This window comes from Archocentrus centrarchus, chromosome 15 (genome assembly GCF_007364275.1).
Source record: "Archocentrus centrarchus isolate MPI-CPG fArcCen1 chromosome 15, fArcCen1, whole genome shotgun sequence".
Lineage (NCBI taxonomy): Eukaryota > Metazoa > Chordata > Actinopteri > Cichliformes > Cichlidae > Archocentrus > Archocentrus centrarchus.
The window spans coordinates 7,390,869-7,414,325 of NC_044360.1; the positions used below are offsets into that span (position 1 = coordinate 7,390,869).

The following is a 23,457-nucleotide window of genomic DNA, read 5'->3' on the forward strand; positions in this document are numbered from 1 at the left end:
AAGTGGTGGAAGGCTTCTGCCTTGGTGGCATCAAAATCTCATCTCTGCTTTTTACAGATGATGTGGAGTGCACACCCTGGGCCAAGGACGAGCTGCTACCCCAAGTGGAGAAGTTTAAGTATCTCAGGATCTTGTTCACAAGTGAGGGGAGAGGAGAGCGGGAGATTCGCAGATGGATCGAGGCTGCAGCTGCACCAGTCCACAGTGGTAAAGAGAGAGCCAAGTGTAAAAGCGAAGCTGTTGATTTACTGGTCAGTCTACAGCCCTACCCTCACCTATGGTCATGAGTTTTGGGTAGTGACCAAAAGAACAAGATCGCAGATACAAGTGGCAGAAATGAGCTTCATTTGAAGGGTGGCTGGCCTCTCCCTCAGTCTTTCCCTGGATAAGCTGGAGGAGGTGGCTGTGGAGAGGGAGCTCTGGGATGGATGGATGGGATGCTGACCACCACATCTTTAATATCCAGAGTAAACACATTGATTAGCACATGGCTAATGCCTCTGTTAAAATGTAACAGGCTGTAATTGTATTGAGCTCTCTCACAATACAATGCAATGGCAAGTATACTTCAAATGTAGACATATGCCTTCTCTTGGAGTCATTTTTGACCAGGATATGTCCTTCAATGCACATATTAAACAAATATGTAGGACCACTTTTTTGCATTTGCGCAATATTTCTAAAATTAGAAACATCCTTTCTCAGAGTGATGCTGAAAAGCTAATTCATGCATTTGTTACTGCTAGGCTGGACTATTGTAATTCATTATTATCAGGCTGTCCTAAAGGCTCGCTGAAAAGCCTTCAGCTGATCCAAAATGCTGCAGCTAGAGTACTGACAGGGACTAGAAAGACAGAGCAGATTTCTCCCATATTGGCTTCTCTTCATTGTCTCCCTGTTAAATCGAGAATAGAATTTAAAATCCTTCTCCTCACCTACAAGGTCTTGAATAATCAGGCCCCATCTTATCTCAAAGACCTCATAGTACCATATCACCCCAATAGAGCACTTTGCTCACAGACTGCTGGCTTACTTGTGGTTCCTAGGATACTTAAGAGTAGAATGGGAGGCAGAGCCTTCAGCTTTCAGGCCCCTCTTCGGTGGAAACAGCTCCCAGCTTGGATTCGGGAGACAGACACCCTCTCTATTTTTAAGATTAGGCTTAAGACTTTCCTTTTTGATCAAGCTTATAGTTAGGGCTGGATCAGGTGACCCTGAACCAGCCCTTAGTTATGTTGCTATAGGCCTAGGCTGCTGGGGGGTTCCCATAATGCACTGTTTCTTTTCATTCACCTTATTCACTTTGTTTATACTCCACTCTGCATTTAATCATTAATTGTTATTAAACTCTGGCTCTCTTCCACAGCATGTCTTTTTTTCTCTCCCCTCAGCCCAACCGGTCGCGGCAGATGACTGCTCCTCCCTGAGCCTGGTTCTGCTGGAGGTTTCTTCCTGTTAAAAGGGAGTTTTTCCTTCCCACTGTTGCCAAGTGCTGCACATAGGAGTCATTTTGACTGGTTTTTTCTCTATTATTGTAGGGTCTTTACCCACAATACAAAGCGCCTTGAGGCGACTGTTTGTTGTGATTTGGCGCTATATAAATAAAATTGAACTGAATTGAACTGAATATGCAACTTTCTCATTTTCATAGCTTCTCTCATCAACAATTCCCCTGAAAGTAAAACAGTAGCCGTGCAACCAATCAAAGTAACAAAATGTGAGCTGTAGCGTGTGGAGGGAAGGGGAAGTGCAAAAAGACTGAGAGCAAATGAACAGTTTGTCTCTGATTGGTCAGGTTTCATGACTGATATTTCTCTACACTGTATGTTTTGTGTTGCTCTACACTACATCAAGAAGTAGAGCTGGCTGAGAACTAATCTGAAGGTTGGTGTTTCAACTCTGGGCTCTTCTAATGCTTGTTGAAGTGTCCCTGAGCAAGACACTGAACCCCAAATTGTCCATTGGTGCATGAATGTGGCTTGTCGTGTATTGCTGGGCTCTGATTACTTAATATCAGTCCAGTTATGGCATAACAACAATGCAGCATGCTGCTTTGGGTTGGAAACAAAAAAGGGGTGTCCTGTACATCAGTTGATTGTGTTATCTCGCATATGTCATAATTGAAAAACAGCAATGCTGCTTTTGGGACAGCTCATGAATTATTTTAAGTCTTCAGCAACTGTTTTGTCACTTCTGTAAATTTGACCAAGTGGACCAGTGGAGCTGTGGACTTTGAGCTGTGTTATTTTCTAGATGATGTTGTTGATTTCTAAATGGTGAATGATGCTGCTGGTGTTGCTAGTTGGAACTTTGAAAGGGAGTAGACATCCAGTATGATAAACACCACTGTATTCATCATTGTCTGTTTACATTTTTTTTCGTAATTCCTCCTTTCTGATGACATCATGCACTTCCTGAAAGACAGCGTGTATGACTGATCAGGTACTGAACTGCAACCTCTCAAGTCTCTCAGTCACAAAGATTTTGTAACTCTATAATTGCCTAATCTGATCATAGACCATATATAAGGTAAACATAACCACCGTAATGTCACCCACTGCTTTTTGGACTCTCCAATTTGAAGATTCAGCATTAGCAGGTTATTTTCGTTTGTTTTTGGGAGCCAGAAGTGACTATATTTGAATGAGAGGGTGAAGAAATCTCTGTGTGTGGGTGTGTGTGTTTCTCTCCCCTCTTTCTATATGTGTATATGTATATATATATATATATATACAGGGGTTGGACAATGAAACTGAAACACCTGTCATTTTGGTGTGGGAGGTTTCATGGCTAAATTGGACCAGCCTGGTGGCCAATCTTCATTTATTGCACATTGCACCAGTAAGAGCAGAGTGTGAAGGTTCAATTAGCAGGGTAAGAGCACAGTTTTGCTTAAAATATTGCAATGCACACAACATTAAGGGTGACACACCAGAGTTCAAAAGAGGACAAATTGTTGGTGCACGTCTTGCTGGCGCATCTGTGACCAAGACAGCAAGTCTTTGTGATGTATCAAGAGCCACGGTATCCAGGGTAATGTCAGCATACCACCAAGAAGGACGAACCACATCCAACAGGATTTACTGTGGACACAAGAGGAAGCTGTCTGAAAGGGATGTTCGGGTGCTAACCCGGATTGTATCCAAAAAACATAAAACCACGGCTGCCCAAATCACGGCAGAATTAAATATGCACCTCAACTCTCCTGTTTCCACCAAAACTGTCCGTCGGGAGCTCCACAGGGTCAATATACACGGCCGGGCTGCTATAGCCAAACCTTTGGTCACTCGTGCCAATGCCAAACATCGGTTTCAATGGTGCAAGGAGCGCAAATCTTGGGCTGTGGACAATGTGAAACATGTATTGTTCTCTGATGAGTCCACCTTTACTGTTTTCCCCACATCCAGGAGAGTTACGGTGTGGAGAAGCCCAAAAGAAGCGTACCACCCAGACTGTTGCATGCCCAGAGTGAAGCACGGGGGTGGATCGGTGATGGTTTGGGCTGCCATATCATGGCATTCCCTTGGCCCAATACTTGTGCTAGATGGGCGCGTCACTGCCAAGGACTACCGAACCATTCTGGAGGACCATGTGCATCCAGTGGTTCAAACATTGTATCCTGAAGGCGGTGCCGTGTATCAGGATGACAATGCACCAATACACACAGCAAGACTGGTGAAAGATTGGTTTGATGAACATTAAAGTGAAGTTGAACATCTCCCATGGCCTGCACAGTCACCAGATCTAAATATTATTGAGCCACTTTGGGGTGTTTTGGAGGAGCGAGTCAGGAAACATTTTCCTCCACCAGCATCACGTCGTGACCTGGTCACTATCCTGCAAGAAGAATGGCTTAAAATCCCTCTGACCACTGTGCAGGACTTGTATATGTCATTCCCAAGACGAACTGACGCTGTATTGGCGGCAAAAGGAGGCCCTACACCATACTAATAAATTATTGTGGTCTAAAACCAGGTGTTTCAGTTTCATTGTCCAACCCCTGTATATATATATATATATATATATATATATATATATATATATATATATATATATATATATATATATATATATATATATATATATATATATATATATATATATATGCTGTTGTTTTGTTAGTGTAATTGGTTGTAGATCTAATCATGTTTGGAAATCTGCTTAAATGAGGGAGGGGGACTTTCAAATACAACCAGTTCTCAGGATGCTGCTTGACAAACATGGAGCTACACATGCATGCAAGTTCACACAATACACGTGACTCACTGTGTTGATGGGGAGTGTGGAGAGCCCGTTACACTTCGCTTCCTCTCTGCTTGTGCATCACCGAAGTTGGAGCCATAATTTCTGCCTCTCCGAAGCTCGTCTATGATACACAAAAAGACAAGAATAAGGATTAGTGAGAGTAAAAAATTAATAAACTGACCCAGTCTGGGCCCCAGGGTGGCTCAGCCGTTGAGCGGGCGACCACATATGCCGCGTGGCAGTGAAGTCGGCGCAGGTTCGAGTCCCGACCTAGTCGCCATTTACTGCGTATCTTCCCCCATCTCTCCTCCCGCTTTCCTGTCTATCTCCACTTAACTATCAAATAAAGGCCAAAAAATAAAAAAATTGACCAAGTCTGTTTAACTGCTTTCAATTACGGTGCATATATAATAGTTTCATGACACCATTTAACTGGGTGTCTTACTCTGACATCAAAATGTTGCTCTGTTTATTGGCAGCAGTTGGTGTTGATATTTTGATATTTCAGCCTAAAGTATGTTTCTGAGCCTTATGATTTCTCCTCTAAATATGGTTTGTACAAACAGCTCGGGAAACAACACATGAGCATTTGTTTCTGTTAATTTGGACATCAAACTCTGATCGTCCCGTTTCTGATGAACACTCGGTCTGAGTTTCTGAATTGAGACAAGATGTCAAACAGTAAACGGAGGATGTGTGAACAAAGCAGCCAACAGAGCTGAGAAGGAAACAAGAAACAAACCCTGCTTTTCTTCAACACACACACACACACACACACACACACACACACACACACACACACACACACACACACACACACACACACACACACACACACACACACACACCGCAACTAACAGGCTTTTACTGCAACAACTAAGAGAGAGAGAGAGAGAGAGAGAGTGAGGGAGGGAGGAGGTGGAGAAGTGGATCTTCAGATAAAGCTCTCATCTCTTTGCCCGTTGAAAAGCCCTGCAGTCACGTCAGCCTTTGTGAGGGGGAGACAGAACGATCAGGAAACCAACTTGGCTTCTCCTCTTGGCAAAATGCTACTCAAAGGAAAAAGAGATAGAGAGGAAGAGAAAGAGAAAGAGGCCTTCCCTCGCACTTGTTCGCTACTCTGCCTCTCACAATGCTCTATCTATCCAAATCAGCACACTTGTCAGCCAGACAGCTATAAGCGATTTCCAATGCTGTTATAAAAAAGGGACCATTGCTAAGCTGAAATGTGTGTTCTCTATTGTGCGTTTATGTTTGTCTACAAGCGACAGCAGAATCTCTGTTCATCAGGACTTACAAAGGATGCACATATGGGCTGTTTCCAAGTCTTAGACTGACATCCACCTCAAACAACTGCTCCAACTGGAAGTGAGTTATTTATTATTATTTTTAGAAAACAAGTAAAAAATAAGTCAGACAATAGGAGATGTATTCATCTTTCCAGTGTTTTCCCCAAATGCAAATCAATTCTACATTTTCTCTCTTTTTTTCTTTAAAGTGAAACAAAAAAAGCACACGGTGGAGATGACCTAGATGAGCTTTTTTCCCCCCTCAAACCCTTCACTGTTGCTCCTCAGAGAAAACACAACAAGTCGCTTTTCCCTCCTACAACTCAGGTCACTGCAGAGGGGTTTCCAAGACTTTCTGAGTTGGCACAGAGGGCCAAAAACAAGACAGAGGGACTACAGGGAATCAAAACATTTGATCAGAAATAAATTCAGTGTGTAGACGATTGGCGAAGAAAACACTGGGCATGATTTTCAGACTCGGTTGCAGTCTTGTACCCTAATACAGATTTAAGACATGAAATGTGGTTCTGGAAGCTGAACTGTTTACTTAAGTAAAAGTCATAATCATACTTCAATAACAAGACAAGTTTTAGCAACGAAACATAACAAACGTACCTAAAGCAGCCTATCATGCAGAATCATACACATAATACTACTGGATCATAAATACTGATTAATTAACGTATATATCACTTTAATTTTGCAGCTGAAGATGCTGTTTAGCTTCATCTAAACTAATACAGAATAATGCTGATAAAATTATAAAATTGATTATATTTTAAAATACGCAAAATAATAAGTAACTAAAGACTTAAATAGAATAAGTGGAGTACAAAGTACGACACAAATACAAAGTATAGTGGAATAGAAGTACAAAGCAGCATAACATAGAAATACAACTGTATTATATATATTTACCTAGTAAATGTACCAATTTACATTTCATCACTAGTCTTAATCATGCTCTTATGCAATGGCTTTAGGCACTGCGGTACACTAATGGCAGTAGTAGGTGGGGGACCATTATTTTTCAGGGTGGCCTGTGTTACGCCACCGTTTTGGACACGCCCTTGAGTATTTGCAGGTAATTTCAGGTGTTGAACTGCCTCAGGTTATAACCTGAAAAACAGCTTGAAAGTTTAAACAGCTACTCTGTCATCTGGCTAAGGGACAGCAGCTTTAGCAGAATTAGGCTTTTGGCTAATATTAACATTTACAGAAATGCTGATCAGTGTGCACTGTCCCTGAAAACAAACACACAAACAAATAATAATAATAATAATAGAAGCTAGAATTGATCTGTGGAAGGAATCAGGAGGAGACCGTATGATGATGAGAACAACCAGGCACACCTGTAGATGTTATTTATATTTTAAACAGCAAACATCATTGCGATTAATTTGCAAAACACATATTAGTGCGTGCAGGTACGGACTGAATTTGACTTGTTCTATTCAGAATGCGTCGTGTTAGAAATTAAACCGGTTTCCTCGACAATCAGTTAGTTCACTGCTCCTGTTTTAGAAGCATGCACGCTCCTGATGGTAAATGTGCGAGAGTGTGTGACAACCATGCCAGGGGCTGTGTGTGTGCGCGTGTGTGTGTAAATGTGAGACTTGTTCACTGGAGCCCGCTGCTTGAAGCGAGCCACTCATTATTTATGACCTGGCTTTTCTGCTCTGTTAATATGCTGTCTGCTTGTCTAAACGCTGACATACAAGTGGACACACACACTTATAGAGAGGCATCAGTTTAACTGTTATCATCACGGGCTGTGACAGCACGTCAGTGTCGTTGTCATGAGTGTGTCTTTCCAAATGTATTCAGGCCTTCTGCCGTGCAGCACGCTGATGGCTGATGTGTCTGTTCATCTTTTACTTTTTCCCTGCGTTTTATTAATGCTTTTTTACCTATTAATCAAATACACTTCACTGAGAAGAAAAAAAACTCAGTGCAAAAGACACACCCTTACTGTTACCACAGAAATTAAGAGGGTAAGTAGCAGCCGGGTGCTGCAAATCAAATGCACTTGATTAACTGATCATCAGCAAGTGTGAGCATCTCTATGAAAACAGAAGTTTTGGCAGTTTGCAGATCGGGAACATTCAGGGGTGTGTTAACACAATGCCACAATCTTTCCAGGAGTGGATGGCCCAAAAGATTCAGACAATGTAATGCTCAGAGAAACCGCAGTAAATCAAGAGCTACGTCTCAGACTCCACAGGTCTCAGTTAGATGGTTAAATTTTAAAGATCATGGCAGCACAATTAGAAAAAGACTGCACAAGTATGGCCTGTTTGGAGGGGTTTCCAGGAGAAAGCCTCTTCTCTCTAAAAAGAACATGCTCCACAGCTTAGGTTTGCAAAGTTGCATCTGAACAAACCACAAGACTTCTGCAACAATGTCCTTTAAACAGGTGAAGGTTGGGTCGTAATGCACAGAGCCACATTTGGTGAAAACCAAACACAGCATATCAGCACAAACACCTCATACCAATGGTGCTGGAGGGGTGATGATTTGGGCTTGGTTTCCAGCCACAGGACATTGGGCATCTTGCAGTCACTGAGTGGACCATGAGCTCCTCTGTATACCAAAGAATTCTGGAGTCACATGCGAGGGCATCTGTCTCATAGATGAAGGTGGCTGAAATTGGGTCACGTAACAGAACAACGATCACAAGCACAGCAGCAAATATACCACAGGATGGCTGAGAAATAGAAGAACAAAGGTATTGCAATGGCACAGTCAGAGTCTAGACTTCAATGTGAGAGACTGATAAAGTCATACAGAAAAATATTACTACAAGTTATTGCTGCTGAAGGTGGCTCTACACCCTACTGAATCATGGGGTGTACTTAGTTTTTCACACACTGCTTCTGCATTTTGGTTTAGTTTCTGTTAAGTGAACAATGACGTGGTGTAAAATGTCGTACTGTTCATATGAAGTTTTATTTAAGTAACAGTAAAGTAAGTAATATTAATATAGTTTCCAGACAACCGACTGAATAAAGTTAAAATCTGAGGACAAATCAATCATCTATAGCTATGCCGTGACACAGAATAAGCTTGAGCTACTTGAGCTAGCTGTAATCTAGTAAGATAACTTTGCACTAAATATTATCTTTTTATTATATTATCTTTTTATTTACGAACTCATCACCCAACCTTCTGACTGTGAAAGGAAAAATATAGGCAGGCCATAAAAACCCAATGTTATATTTAATATAAAATCTTTGTTTTCTTTACTCAGAAATGTTAATAGTTGATGTTCCCCCTCGTCTTTATTTACACTTCCTTCCTTCCTCACTTGTTATTTATTTTATTTTGCCTTTCCAATCCCCTTCCTTTTTTTTTTACCGCTGTCATCCCTCCATTTTCTTTCTTCTGTCCCTCTTTCTCCACAGTGCTGTTGTCCAAGGATAGGACACGCTGCAGGTGATGGAGGTAAATCATCGAGGACATAATTAAGAGGCTTACGAGGAGGAGCGTGCGTGTTACGCATCACATTAGGAATAAAAAAATAAAAAATAAAAACCCCATGCAAACAGGCCTCACAGTTAGACAAACGCTCATTCTCATTCACACAGACACTCAGCCGTAGGGGTTTGACCTTATACAGTGGAGTTAAATACCTCTCTTGCTTCATTTGGATGTCTGAGTACACACACACACACACACAGACACACACACAGAGACACACACACACACACAGACACACACACAGAGACACACACACACACACACACACACACACACACACAGAGTCTTCCAGTGTGCTTTAAGCACCAATGAAGGACGCATCCGACATGTTCATCTACTTCCCTCACAAATTTGAATGTTGTCTGCTCACCCGTTGGCCCTCAAAGCTTCTGTGAGGTGTGTGTGTGTGTGTGTGTGTGTGTGTGTGTGTGTGTGTGTGTGTGTGTGCGTGAGTGATCAGGAACGCAGCTTGATCCCCTCTGGTATGTGCTTTCAGGAGTGTTTGTCAAAGGGCAGCAGCAGAGGCTGAAAATGACAGAAAAGCCGGGCCTTTCCTCCCCCTTGCTGGTGTCAGCCTACATTTCATTAGCTTGAGATTAAAGACTTTGTTTTATGGCGCATTACATTTATAAAACTGTGGGGCTACATTGTAATTTTCCACTATGTAGTCATCACTTTATTTAATTTGAATAAACTTGATAAATATTTTCTGCAGCATCTGACTTCTGATCATTATTACAAATAAAATGACCACATGTGCAAGTTTTAACATGGATATTACTCTGGCAAACACGATTCTCCTCTGTGCTGTTAAAGGAAGGTTAGAGCCTGAGGAACAAACTTGCTGTTAGATGTGAGAAAAGTGTGTCAGAGTGGGTGAGTTACCGAGGTTATCAGGCATCCACCTCCCATTTCAGAAGTAAGGAGAAATAACGAGTCAGATTTGGTGTCTTTTTGGTTAGACATGATGATTACTTTTCTTACCGTTACCTGCAATGGTCCGGGCCTCGATTTCATTAGCCTTCCTCTTGGCCACGTCTGCTAGCACCACCTCGCCCTTATCACTGGCAACATAATGGAGGTCCTTTGAAGGTAATGCAAGAAAGAAAGAAACGTGAACGTTAATCTAAAATGAATCTAGGCTCAGATGACAATAGTTTTTTTTTTTTTTTTTTTTTGAGGGTATGGGGAGGGGTTGCGGTATTTTGGCGGGAGAAGGAAGAAACAGATGAAATGACAGAGGGGGGAAAAAAATGAGCCGTTTGAAGCCCAACATCAGAAAGAGCACCGGTTTGGATGAAATGCCGTTTCCTCAAAAAAGAAAAAAAAAAAAAAAACTTTGAAATCAGCCTGCTTGCGCCCCACACATCACCAACCTCTCTCACACACACACACACACACACACACACACACACACACACACACACCCACACACACACACACGCTCGTCTCCCTGGTTTTGAACTACGGAGGATGTTATCTGTCACATTTCAAAAGTGTGAGGAGACGAGGGACTGTTCACCTTTCAGAAACGCTGGTATTTTCTCTTTACGGAGAAACATATCCAGCCGAGCACATTACGATATCAGCCTGCGACAATATTGGAAACAGCGTGTATCCTCTGTATCTCTCTGTTTGAGTCTCACATGGCCACAAATGGAGATAATGTGGTTAAATGATGTCTGAGGGTGGCTGATTTAAAAGCTCAGGGCTGCCACATATTCATTAACAAACACGCTGAGTATTACATCTGCTCCTACAATGGAGGCTGAGGTCAATTCATCATTTATTTAAATTGTGGAAAAATACTAAATATTAAAAATGCTGAAAATGCTAGATTTATTTATTTATTTTTTATTTGATATGCTTCCAAAATACCAGAAACGAATGAAATAAAGGAGGTGTTCACAGCTTTAGAACCCCACGTTCTGCACAATTGCACAATTAGTGCAAAGTTTTTTGAAGGTTGTCGAGCCTGGCACGTTCAGAGAGATGTTTTTGTTGCAGCTGAGATGTTCTCATTTACCATTTTGATGGTAAATGAGAACGGAAGTAAAACTGTCAGTCTTTGCTGGCATTTTTAAATCACACGCTGGACTGATAGCGAGCAAAGTGAGACTTGTCGTGTTTCTGAATCCTCTCGTTCATAGAGCCCAAAGTTTTCATCTTCAACCTTACAGGTTTGTAGCTGTTATTTACTAAAGTTGAGGTAGTCTGTGACATTACTGTCAACTGTACAGGTGTTTTTAAACTATCCTTGTTACTAAACAGTTTTTTTATTCCTTTTGTATCTCATCAGATCTTCTTTATCGTCCTCTTTGTAACTTTTACATCTCTCATTAGCCTGAATTACCTTTAAATACCTGCTCTTTGTGACCATTTCACTTATTTAAAAAAACTATTTGTTTTTGCTTTGGTGACTGATCTTGACTTTCTTTTTTTGGTGCGGTTTGTTGTTTTATACTATTAGGTTTTTCATTTACTGTATAAATGTTTGTTTGGACCACCTTGAAAAGAAAAGCATATTTCACAAGAGATTTTATCTATAAATAATAAATATGAATACCAAAATAAAAGGTTTATAGTGTAGAAAAACCCTGGGAGCTCTGTATTTGGGTGTGTTTATATCCACTTTGTTCTGTCAAATTGTTTAAGGCATTTTATTAATTTGTGTGTGCGTTTTCAGCTTTCAGGGACACCCAATTAATTTGATTTCTTGGATATCAAAAGGCAAATACAGCAAACTATAATGATTAGTCTATAGATCATTTGCATGTATTATGGGAGTGAAGCCACTTAGTTCATTCAGTTAATTTCAAAATAAATAGAGCACGGAAGGAAACTTTATGCTGCAGTGATGATCAGTAGTTGCACATTTCTGTCATGAGTGCAAATGTTAGAGGTTTGCTTTGATATTTTCACATAAAAACACTGGAAGCATCATCATCATCATCATCATCATCACCACCACCACCATGTTGCTCCAGTTGCTGCAGCCTGTGAATCTGTCAGCTTGACCAGGAAGAAGGACGCTGCTGAAAAGGTCAAATATACATATTATATAAATGTGAGAGTCTACATGGTAATGATGGGAGAACTTCTGCAACATTCGACCTCTTGAATTGATTGAAGTGAGAATGAATCAAACCCTCATCCTGGCACCCCACGAGGGGCGACTGAGAGTCACAGGGTTTCCCTGGGCTGAATGCAGGGCCTGAGGCTCCATCAAAGGGTACAGCATGTTAAGGAGAGTCTTCCGCCTCAGCGGCATCACAGGACATCACTGCCGTGACTCAGGGCTCACCATGGATAACCCTCAGCTGGCTAAAGCCAGCCCCCAGCTGAGTCTGCACCCGGCCCTAATACCCCCATATTGTAACCCAGCTTTTGTACCCCCAGAGGAAGGAGAGAGGGGGGTGCTGGTTTCCAAAAGAGGTGTGGAGCAGAGAGGGATTGAGGCAGTCAGAGAGGGAGAGTAAAAGGAGAAAGAGAGTGGGAGAGAGGTGCTAAAATTGAGGAGTATGAATGGGAACAGATTGGGTAATTATAGTGTGGTGCCTGCCCTCTGTGGCGAAGAGTTAGAAGGAAATGTGAAAATGGCCGACAACAAAATGGCCTCAAAAGAGCCTAAATCGGCTCCCAGGACTGAGGTGGCCAATTCAGCCCCTGTGAACGAGGAGACACGGCCCCTCAATTAGATATGAGTGAGGCTTCTTAATTGATAACAAACAGAGCAGCACAAGATTAAACAGACGAGGAGGGAGAGCAGGCAGTACAGTGAAATGATGGAAAGGCGCGCGAGTGAGAGAGCAAAAGGAAAGCGAGAGGGTGAACAAGACGTAAAAAGACGAAAGGGAGGCAACATTCACAACAATAAGGAGAGAGAGAGGGAGCAACGGGATGACAGAACAGAACAATATGAACATTTGATGTTGGGGCGCTTTATTCCAGCTTAGCTCCTCATAATACTGTCTGAATCTGAGGAAAGAGACCCAGAGAAAGACGACTGAACAAATGCGAAACGATAGAGAGACAAACTGAGAACTAGAGAGAGAGGGAGAGAGAGAGAGGGAAGAGTATCAACCCGACTAAGAAGGGATAACAATAATACTGCATATAAAACCATCAGATATTACACCTCTTATTCCCCAATGCTCAAACGCGACACTAATCTTATTTATATAAGAGCTTTAGGGGTTGCAGCGAGCCAGCTAACCGCACCGATAAAGGGGCGTTTTAGTGGGCCATATTTGGGGAGAAGAGGGGAGGGAGGTGGTGGACGCTAAGAGCCCGATATTGCCTGATATTTGGGTTACCTCCAAATAAATGAGGGATTAGGTTAACTGGCACACAGCAGCGCTTACAGCACATTAACTGACGGGCTCACGTCTGTATGTTTGCAGTGTGACGTGTTGGCTGTGGATTCAGGATTGATGGGAACGAGACTATACAGTGTGGACGGCACTTTTTTAGCCATGCAAGTGCGCACAGAAGTTTATTACAGAAATATAACAGCATATAAACGCAATATCTTCTGGATGTGTGGCAGAGAATAAGAAGCAATTCTGCCATCAGATATTTGCAGATTCTTAATTATTCTGTAATTTAAAATTATTTTAAGGGCTATTTTCTTGTTCTTACAGACTTTGGTGTAAACCTTTGGCACTACATTTTCATCACTGCCACTCAACATTTCTTATCAAACAGAAAAAAAAAACATCTTGTTGCATTTGGTGAGAGCTGGAGTTGCTTAGAGTAACAGCAAAATATTTTAATGTCAAAGTTTATTCATATTAAAATATTACATATTAATAATCACAGCCTATTTTTGACACCACACTCCTGATCAAATACAAATGCTTTCTTGTTTATTCCCATTTACCTTTTTCACCTTTATTTCTATCTAACAAGCAGGCAGACACGGCCAACACAACACTTCAAAAGCAATGGGTTATTGGCACATGTGCAGAACATACATATTGCATTCATGCATTCAAATTCCAGTTTTAAGGTAAAGGTCAGTTTGATCATCTGGTTTATTTCTTGTAATGCCTGGCATTTGATAGGTCTATGAATTCCAGTGATGCACCTGCGAGCCCAGAGTCAAAATGATGGTCATTTATACACGTCTGAAACCTCAGCATGCAGGGATTAGTGAATGAGTGGAGTACGGGCACAGCTTTTGCTCTTTGATTCTGATGGGGTGGCATTAAATCCTGATGATTACTTCTGAAGCAGACCCACTGGAAAATATCTACCTGCACCAAGTCCCCAAGAATAACAAACACACACCGATAACTGAGCCCTACAAGTTCTAACTAAATAATAAACTGCATTTTGAGTTTCTATAGCTGCTAAAATGTTTAAGGATGCAGTTTTCCTTTAATATTTGCCAACTAACATTTAGTTAAATACTGACAAGAAGCCTGGTCAAAATTTCTACCCAAGACTGCTTAATCTTTGCTGGTCAGTCATGACCCTTTACATGTAAAAATGTGGTTAAAAAGTGAACGGTGAAAAGTCCTTTTCTCAGTCTTGAACTCACCTTTCACTTTTTAACCTTCACACACACAAAAAATACACATTAACAAACAGACATAAGTGTAATCCCTGCACTGATTCACATTTGTTTTCTGACACACCTGTTATACAGGAGTCTCCTGTTTGACTTCTGAGAGGTGTTAAGGACTTTAATTGTGCTAATTGCTTATCTAGCAACAACAATGAGCTTACTGTCATAGATGTGCAATACCTCCTCCACCTCCACCACTGCCAAGCCTGGCATCAGATAGGAGAGCAAGATAGAGGGTGAACCCAAAAGATGCAGCTCGCCTTACTGCTAGTGTATCGAACACAGGAACAGCACAAGCCCTCACTGGGGAACAAAAGAGCCGGCATCAGATTCGGTTATCACACAATTTGATTTAATTAACAAGCTACATCAAGAGCCAAAAAGACCCAGGAAGAGAAGATGAAGAAAAAGGGAGGGAAAAGAAAACTTGACTTGGCTGACGAATGACCTAATTGGTTACATTATCAACTCATTATCAAAGACTAATTAGGGAGCTACTAAACAGCATCAATTATTTAAAAAAAAAAAATGCAAATGGCTCAGTAACCCCCACTACTATTCATACACCCCATCAACCTCCACCTCCACCAACTCACCCCACCACCACCACCAATTCCTCCTCCCCTTCAATTTAGCCTGACGCAAGTGTTTCATTTTAACAAAAGGTTTCTTCTTTTGGAGAAAAAGGGCTTGGAGGGCCTCTATTGTTAGCTAGGAAACAATGGGGCAAGAGGGGGCAGGGGTCTGGTGATAGAGGGGGTGTATCATACTGAGCAATTCTAGAAGAGGTGAGCATATTATCTGTGTGCATGTGTGCGCGTTTACCAAGTCAACGGTGCGTTATTGAGTTCTATGGGCAAGTTTGGAAGTTAGAAAGACTTAGGCGAAGGCGGGGGTTGCCCTCATTAACCTCCTCCACCTCGACTCGATCAGCAAACCAGCAGGTTAAAGCAACAACACAACCTAATTAGACCAAAGGACAGAGCGAGGGGTGAAATGTCAATGTCCTCCTTCTCTCTCTCGCTCTTTGTGCACATTGAGGTGCTGCTCTCTTGTTCGCTGAGGCAAAAAAGTGCTTGAAAAAGGTTGTTGTGACGGAGCCTTAACTTTGTTACAGATCCAGCATGACAAGGATTTGCAATTATCTGTTAAATTTGGTGAGAATTCCCATAATAGGCCACCACAAAGGGATCCACAGATGCTTGGTAACTCTGTCTCTGAAGTTTGTTTGTTATAAGAAAAAAAGAAGAAGAAAAGAAAGAAAGAGAGTAAACCAGGGCAGTCAAATGATGTCTGATTAATGAAATGTTTATAAATTGCTGATAATGAAATTTTGTTGTTTCATGCATGAGAAGAGCTTAGAAAGACGTCACCTGCAATATCAAATTTAAATTTAAAATCAGTATAAGAACAAACCAATCCACAGAAACAGCTCCTGTATATAGATTTTATTGTCGTTATTTTTATACTACACACAAATAACTTATCTCCAACAGTCTCAAACAATAGATGAGTAACCTGGCTCCATAACAGGGGAGATTTCATAGTTATGGTTGTGAGGTCCCCAGAGCCACTGGACACTGACACAGCGGTACTGGATAAAAATCACACCAGCTTCACACAATCTGGCTTCAAGGTCACGTTCTGTTTGCTGCTGTGATCCAAATCCTCTCTGAGGGAAACCGCTCTAGTTTTTTTTTTTTTTTTTTGCCCAAAATTGACTTATTTTACCAGTTACTGTTACATTAAACACAAATTGAAGGATTAGCTGACTAGATCAATAGTCTGTTTATTAGCAAGATTAGTCAAAAAAAGTTGTGTGGATTTTACCAGAGGTGAAACTTGACCAACTTAGAAGCGATCAACTTTTGGAGTCACTGTTGGATAAGGACAAACTGTATATTATGTGTTATATCTTTACAAATACACAGCAAACTGTAACCAGTAAAATTGAGAGACATCATCTTGATGTTCTTAAGAAAATATCACAGACTAATCAAGATTGATGCATGGTGGGGGTGGGAATTTATAGCTTTGAGAGAGGCATGTTTTGCTATTACATGCTAAAGTGACCTTCTGAAAGTATTAAATGTACAGAGTTTGTTCTGGTTCTCTATTTTAAAAATAGTATAAATAACTAAAAGCTTTTAGCCTTTTTAACCCAAAATCTTATTTTACGAGCATTTCTGAGAGAAGGCACTCACAAGTTAAGATCACATCTACATCATTTTAAAATATTTAACAACATTTAAAAAAAAAAACATACAAGATGACCAAAGACAAGCATTGAACATACGATGCATACATGTGATGGTACGTGCAGCTTTGTGGGAATAATGACTGTAGCTTTTTGGACAGATTTTCTGGACCTGTATTTTGCTGACAGCACAGGCCACATCCACCTCCACTCGGGCCGATTTGTCCTGTAACTGACTCCGCCCACTGAAGCCAGTTCAAACCCTGCACTGAAATTGATTATGATTCCAGCTTTCTCTCCCTTCTTACTCATCTCTGGACACCTCCAAAGTGAAAGGGCAGGACCTTGTTTCTTCTCTCCTTCCATCATTTTTGTGTTACATTCATCATTTAGCTTTCCATCTACACCAGAGCCCCCTCCTCTCTCCTCTCTGCCCCCCTCTTTCCTTTGCACTCTTTCAAGGTTCACAGGCTCGACTCCACCTTTTCAATTCGGCTTCCCAGCAGCACTACTTAGTGGGGAGGGAATTGGAACCAGTGCTATCAGTGTGATTGAGGGACCAAGAGGAGTGTGTGTGTATGTGTGTAAGAGGGTCTGTATTAATGTCTGGGGTGTTGGTGAAGCATGGAGCAAAGAGGCCCCATGAAAAAGGGGGTCAAACACATAGGAGCATTTCAGTGTGGAGTGAAAGAAAGAACGAGTTAGAGGGAAGATGAGAGGAGAGGAAACGGCCGAGCTGAGGCCATGCAGGTTGTGAAAAGATAGAGGCCCATACTGAGATCACACCTGCTCTCTGACACACACCACACACTTGTATGGGTTACAAGTCATGTGCAAATGAAAGTAACAAGGGTGCAACAGTGAATGAGCAATTATAATAGGTTTTATACCACTGGAAAAGCTACAGAGAAGCTCCCTATAGTGCACGAGTCAACATCTAACCCTCAGGAGTGTTATTTCACTAACACAATTCACGGTAAACACATAAAGAAGACCGTATGTACACAGCAAGCACAAAACGTTTTTTGAGACTTTAAACTAAAAAAAAAAAAAAAGCATGAAGTTTGAAAATCACATGTAAACAGACTCCTTTATAATTTGCTACCAGAGGTTTCAATGTTAGTCTAGATGTCAGGTCCCACATCCTCTTCTCCTCCACTTCTCATCTCATCACACCTACTAGCTAAAGAAGCTAACTGCACTCCACGAGCGCCTGGCAGCACAAACAAACCAGCTGCTAATGGCTAAGACACACCCCGAATGGCTGACCGAAGGATCCCCAGCATGGACTGGTCACATCCAAATTCTAGACAATAATCTGAATCAGTACAACATGGAAGCTCCTGTCAGGCATCATAGCAGCTAAGATGAACAGGCACATGGCTCAAAACATGAGGGGGGCCTAGAAAGGAATTGGCAGAGGAGCAAAACACCAGCTACTGGTAGATACAGCAGTCACTCTAGACTGGACGGACCAACCTGTGTGCACCGCCTGGGCTGCCTCACACATGGATCCTGGAATGCCTAGAACTATACAAAATCAACAGGATCTTAAGAGCCATCATCAGAAATTCAATGGGGATGTGGAAAACACCACTAGAGACCAACTTCAAGCCAATTGCACAAGTCACCATCAAGTGAAGAGATGCTCTGTCCCCACTGCTGTTTCAAATAATGAGGTCAGTGTATGTTCAAGTAATCCCTGTGAGCCAGAAGCTCGCAGTTCAGATTGACCTAAAAACAAACATTTCTTTCTACTTTTGTATCTATATGATGTCAGAGAAGGGGGGAAATCCTTATTTGGTCATCTCTGGCACACGGCTCTGGCTGCATACAGAAGGCCAACCTACTTGCTGTGTAAACCGTCTGTTTGTGAGGTGCGGCCAATTTGAAGCAAGTTGGATTAAAGGGAAGGTGGTCTAAAGGGACCTAAAGCTGAACAGCACCAAATCCCAGTGTAAGATAAATATGGACTATTTTGAAGTGTGAATCATGCAAAGCTGCATTAGTAGAACCCAAGAATAAAAATATGGAGCTGGAAATGAGCTCACTATGTTCGCTTTAAATCAATGAACATGAAATTTTTGTCACTCGTTTTATACATAATAACTCATAATGAAATCAAAACATGTCTTTGGACATTTCTGAAAAAAATAATTTAAAAATCCAAACCTCAAATCTCTCATTTAGCTTGTGTAGTGCACACTGATGGGCAAAAATCAATGTACGTTTAAATCTTAAACACAGTAAGCATTTACAAAAAAGGTGTACTTTTTGCATTGATTATATTAACATCTCAAGATCAAAACATGTTTTTTTTTTGTTGTTTTTTTTAGCTTTTTCCCATTTTTTTCCCTGCATCAAATAAGCTGACAATGTGCAGAAAATCATGTACTATTGAAAAAAGAAATACACTACCTTTGTGGATGCTGCATTAATGTAAAAAACTTTATTATTATAATTTTTGTTTTTACTTTTTTCCCCCTCAAGAAAGCACATAAAAGGAAATTTTCTTTCTACTCACCATGAATAAATCTCTTGCTTCTAAATCTACAGCGAGGAGGAAGGCCTTCTCAAAACGCTGGTGCCTGCCGAGAAAAAGGAAACAGTCAAAAAGGAAGAAAGACAACACCCTGAACATGAAAGCAAAATAATCAATCTAAAAATACACGCTTTGAATGAAAATTTATAGCCAAATAAGTCTGTAGTACATTTTCGTGCTTGCTTTGGTCTGCACACAGACGCATGCCTCAGTCCAAAGACATGCACATGCACCTCTGCATTCAACACTGTCAATAATTGAACTGAGAATAGCGAGCTCTTTTCCTATTATCCAGAATTAAAGCTGGGAGAGAGAGCTGTATCTCACAGTACAAAACACCTCAACTTTCCTCGTCTATAGCCGACATGAAACAAACAAACACAAGCAGAGAGAGGAGGTGCAGGAGGGACGGGGGCTTCCTTCATTTGATGTTGATGGAGAGAAAAAGAATGCAGGTAGGTGATAAGAGAGGAGAGGAGAAGGGATGCCAAACAACGCTCCAGCTCGGCTACAGAGGAGGAAAAAGAGAGAGAGAGGGAGCGGGAGGTAATTGCAGGATGGAGAGCAGTGAGCAGCAGTGTGTGGGAACAACAGGGTCTATTTCAGTCAAACAGGCGTTTCAAAAGGCTCTCATGGCAGAAGGGAAAATGAAACAACAGTCTAAACAGGTGCATGTGTGCTGCTTTGCCTTATGAATGACTCAAAGCTGCATCAGTATGTGTGTGCAATGAATTCAAAAGCTATTTCTGTTTTAGAATTTTTTTTTTTAAATAGCAGTAAAGAGCAGGAAATAAGCAGTGTTAAATTGTTTCTGAAAGACGTTTTTGGATAGTATTTCTTGTTCTGATTCTCCACCCCTGTGCTGATAAACTGCATTAAATGTTCCGGTAATCTCTTAAAAATAACCTGATATATTTGCCTGTGCAGACTTCTATGACCACAGTCTTTACAGATCTGCAGGCTGATTGAGGAACATACTCCTAACTCTTTTACTTTTTAGATGTTTCTAATTCCAGGAGAGCTCTAGAAAACCCTAACCTTGACCCCCTTGTGGACATTTCTCCCTCAGTGCATCTAATTAAGCAACAGCACAGAGTGAGTGGTGTTACCTGAGGAGGTGGTGAAAAAAGCGGCGGGCGTACTTGCTGATCGGCTCCCTGTACTCCAGTATCACTGTATCAGAGAGAGGAGCAGGTGGGGCATAAAACACACCCAGAGCTGTTTCTAGCAGGGCTAAAGACAGAACAGAAACACACACAATAAAATGAACAAATGCGTGTGTGCTAGCATGGAAGTTAGCCAAGAGTGTTTAAAGATTTTGGTTTTTAAATCTGCACAAAAATTAGCTTTGCATATATTTTCTAAAAAAATAAGAGACAGTTCCAAATCAAAAATTAACTAAGAGCCAATTAACAGTAAAATTTAATAATAATTAAACAGCTAAATGACAGGAAACTACAACATTTGACTCATAAGATTTGAAAGGAAAATATTCAAAATATATACAAATATACTGTATTTCTAAGCATTCATAAGGTTTAGAAAGTGGAGGTTTATTCCTGACAATAAATACATAAAATCTCAGAAACAGAGAAGCACAAGTCTAAGTGCTAATTACAGCAATTTGTAAATTTACCAAGATTTGCCAATCAAGCCCACCTTCTCTCTCCGCATTCAGCTCCAGCCTCAGCAGGTGGTTGGTGACTGAGCTCAGGCCTCTGCAGCACTCGTCCCCCATGGTGCTCCAGTCCATGGTCTCCAGGATGCCCAGTGCCTCTCTGACCTGACCACAACGTAGCCTCTGCTGCAGCAGATCCCCAGGACCCATCTGGCCCCCCGTAAGAACTCCTGTGATATTGAGGCAGGGTTTATATGAAATAAAAGTGCAGTTAAAAAAGAAGGAAAAAACTGGATAAATGTATGGTTTGATGAAATGAAAGACACATGTCATACCACCTGATGTGTATTAATAAGCATTGGGTACTGTGATGCTACATAGCACACACTGATTATTCAAGTCTTTCATGGAGGGAAGATGATTCTTCCAAAACAAACAAACAAACAAAAAAAACTTTCCTCATTTGGAGTTACGATCATGGTATCAAACAAATGTCTACAAAATCTCTCATAGCTCGTAGGTCAAGGCCATATCAAATCAAAGCAAAGTTTAATGATCAAATTATCAAATGATACACATCATTTTCATGCTGATGAAACTATTCAGCAGCTCCTTTGGGCTCTAATGGATGGCACTTCATCCTGGAAAAGACCACTCCCATCATGACAGACGTGTTTCATCTTGGTCGCTCAGAACAACTTTGCATTGATTTGCAGTGAAGAAGCCAACTAGACCCAAACCACACCTGAAAAATGCATTACTACAGACTTAGGACTCATAGTGTCAGGTTTTTTTATTTATATAAATATATAAAAAGGCATAAAAATACAATGAAAAAACATTTATTCATTCTATTTTTATGCATTTTGTTTTGTTTTTTTCAAGGTTTTGATGATGAGCAGTGATTTTGAAGAATGTCATTATATACTAAAAGTGCAAAATTTGATCTTTTGCTTTCCATTCATCCATCCCCCTTAACTGTTTATCCAATGTAGGGTAGTGTGGGGGCTACCCAGCTCCCCAGTCCATCACAGAGCTAAATGATACAGTACATCTTCCTTTTTCTATGCTTAAAAAAAAAAGGAAATTTTCTTTTAGCTTTAACCCAGTTAGGTGCAATAATGATTCAGTGACTGTGCAGAATAACCTGGAGGAGTTACTTAAGTGAGTGTCCAGTGGATCAGCTTTGACTCTGAGGCAGCACTAGATTTGTTAGACAGGCATCGACTCATCAATCAATTAGAGGGGAAGTGTGTTCAATCCCTGGTGTACACTTTGTGTGCATCAGTTTCTGTGTGTAAATGCAAAATAAAAGCAAGCTTCTCCTCATCCTCATCTTTTTTTTTTTTTTTTTTTTTTAATACATACAGTGCCTTGCGAAAGTATTCGGCTCCCTTGAACTTTTGAACCTTTTGCCACATTTCAGGCTTCAAACAAAGATATAAAATTTTAATTTTTTTGTGAAGAATCAACAACAAGTGGGACACAATCGTGAAGTGGAATGAAATTTATTGGATGTGCCAAACTTTTTTAACAAATAAAAAACTGAAAAGTGGGGCATGCAATATTATTCGGCCCCCTTGCATTAATACTTTGTAGCACCACCTTTTGCTGCAATTACAGCTGCAAGTCGTTTGGAGTATGTCTCTATCAGTTTTGCACATCGAGAGACTGAAATTCTTGCCCATTCTTCCTTGCAAAACAGCTCGAGCTCAGTGAGGTTGGATGGAGAGCGTTTGTGAACAGCAGTCTTCAGCTCTTTCCACAGATTCTCGATTGGATTCAGGTCTGGACTTTGACTTGGCCGTTCCAACACCTGGATATGTTTATTTGTGAACCATTCCATTGTAGATTTGGCTTTATGTTTTGGATCATTGTCTTGTTGGAAGATAAATCTCCGTCCCAGTCTCAGGTCTCTTGCAGACTCCAACAGGTTTTCTTCCAGAATGGTCCTGTATTTGGCCCCATCCATCTTCCCATCAATTTTGACCATCTTCCCTGTCCCTGCTGACGAAAGGAAGGCCCAAACCATGATGCTGCCACCACCATGTTTGACAGTGGGGACGGTGTGTTCAGGGTGATGAGCTGTGTTGCTTTTACGCCAAACATATCGTTTTCCATTGTGGCCAAACAGTTCGATTTTGGTTTCATCTGACCAGAGCACCTTCTTCCACATGTTTGGTGTGTCTCCCAGGTGGCTTGTGGCAAACTTTAAACGAGACTTTTTATGGATATCTTTGAGAAATGGCTTTCTTCTTGCCACTCTTCCATAAAGGCCAGATTTGTACAGTGTACAACTGATTGTTGTCCTATGGACAGACTCTCCCACCTCAGCTGTAGATCTCTGCAGTTCATCCAGAGTGATCATGGGCCTCTTGGCTGCATCTCTGATCAGTCTTTTCCTTGTTTGAGATGAAAGTTTAGAGGGATGGCAGACCACATACTAGCATATGCTCAAATAATGGGCTTAAATATTATTGAAATAGTTAGCCTTGCGACAGACTGGAGACCTGT

The 23,457-nt window shown here is 41.1% G+C and overlaps 1 protein-coding gene across 6 annotated transcripts in view; it reads right to left on the reverse strand.

The window, feature by feature from the left end:
- The window catches only part of wdpcp (WD repeat containing planar cell polarity effector), a 94,792-nt gene that overhangs the window by 8,243 nt on the left and 63,092 nt on the right, over nt 1–23,457 (reverse strand). For 5 of the 6 annotated variants that reach the window (XM_030748038.1, XM_030748039.1, XM_030748037.1 and 2 more), the window contains 5 exons: nt 20,985–21,173; nt 20,435–20,558; nt 19,308–19,371; nt 9,999–10,098; nt 4,267–4,366 (listed from right to left, as the gene is read on the reverse strand). In XM_030748038.1, coding sequence (XP_030603898.1) covers nt 4,267–4,366; nt 9,999–10,098; nt 19,308–19,371; nt 20,435–20,558; nt 20,985–21,173 — 577 coding nt within the window. The remainder of the gene's footprint in view (nt 1–4,266; nt 4,367–9,998; nt 10,099–19,307; nt 19,372–20,434; nt 20,559–20,984; nt 21,174–23,457) is intronic. The other variant, XM_030748035.1, reaches the window with a different exon arrangement.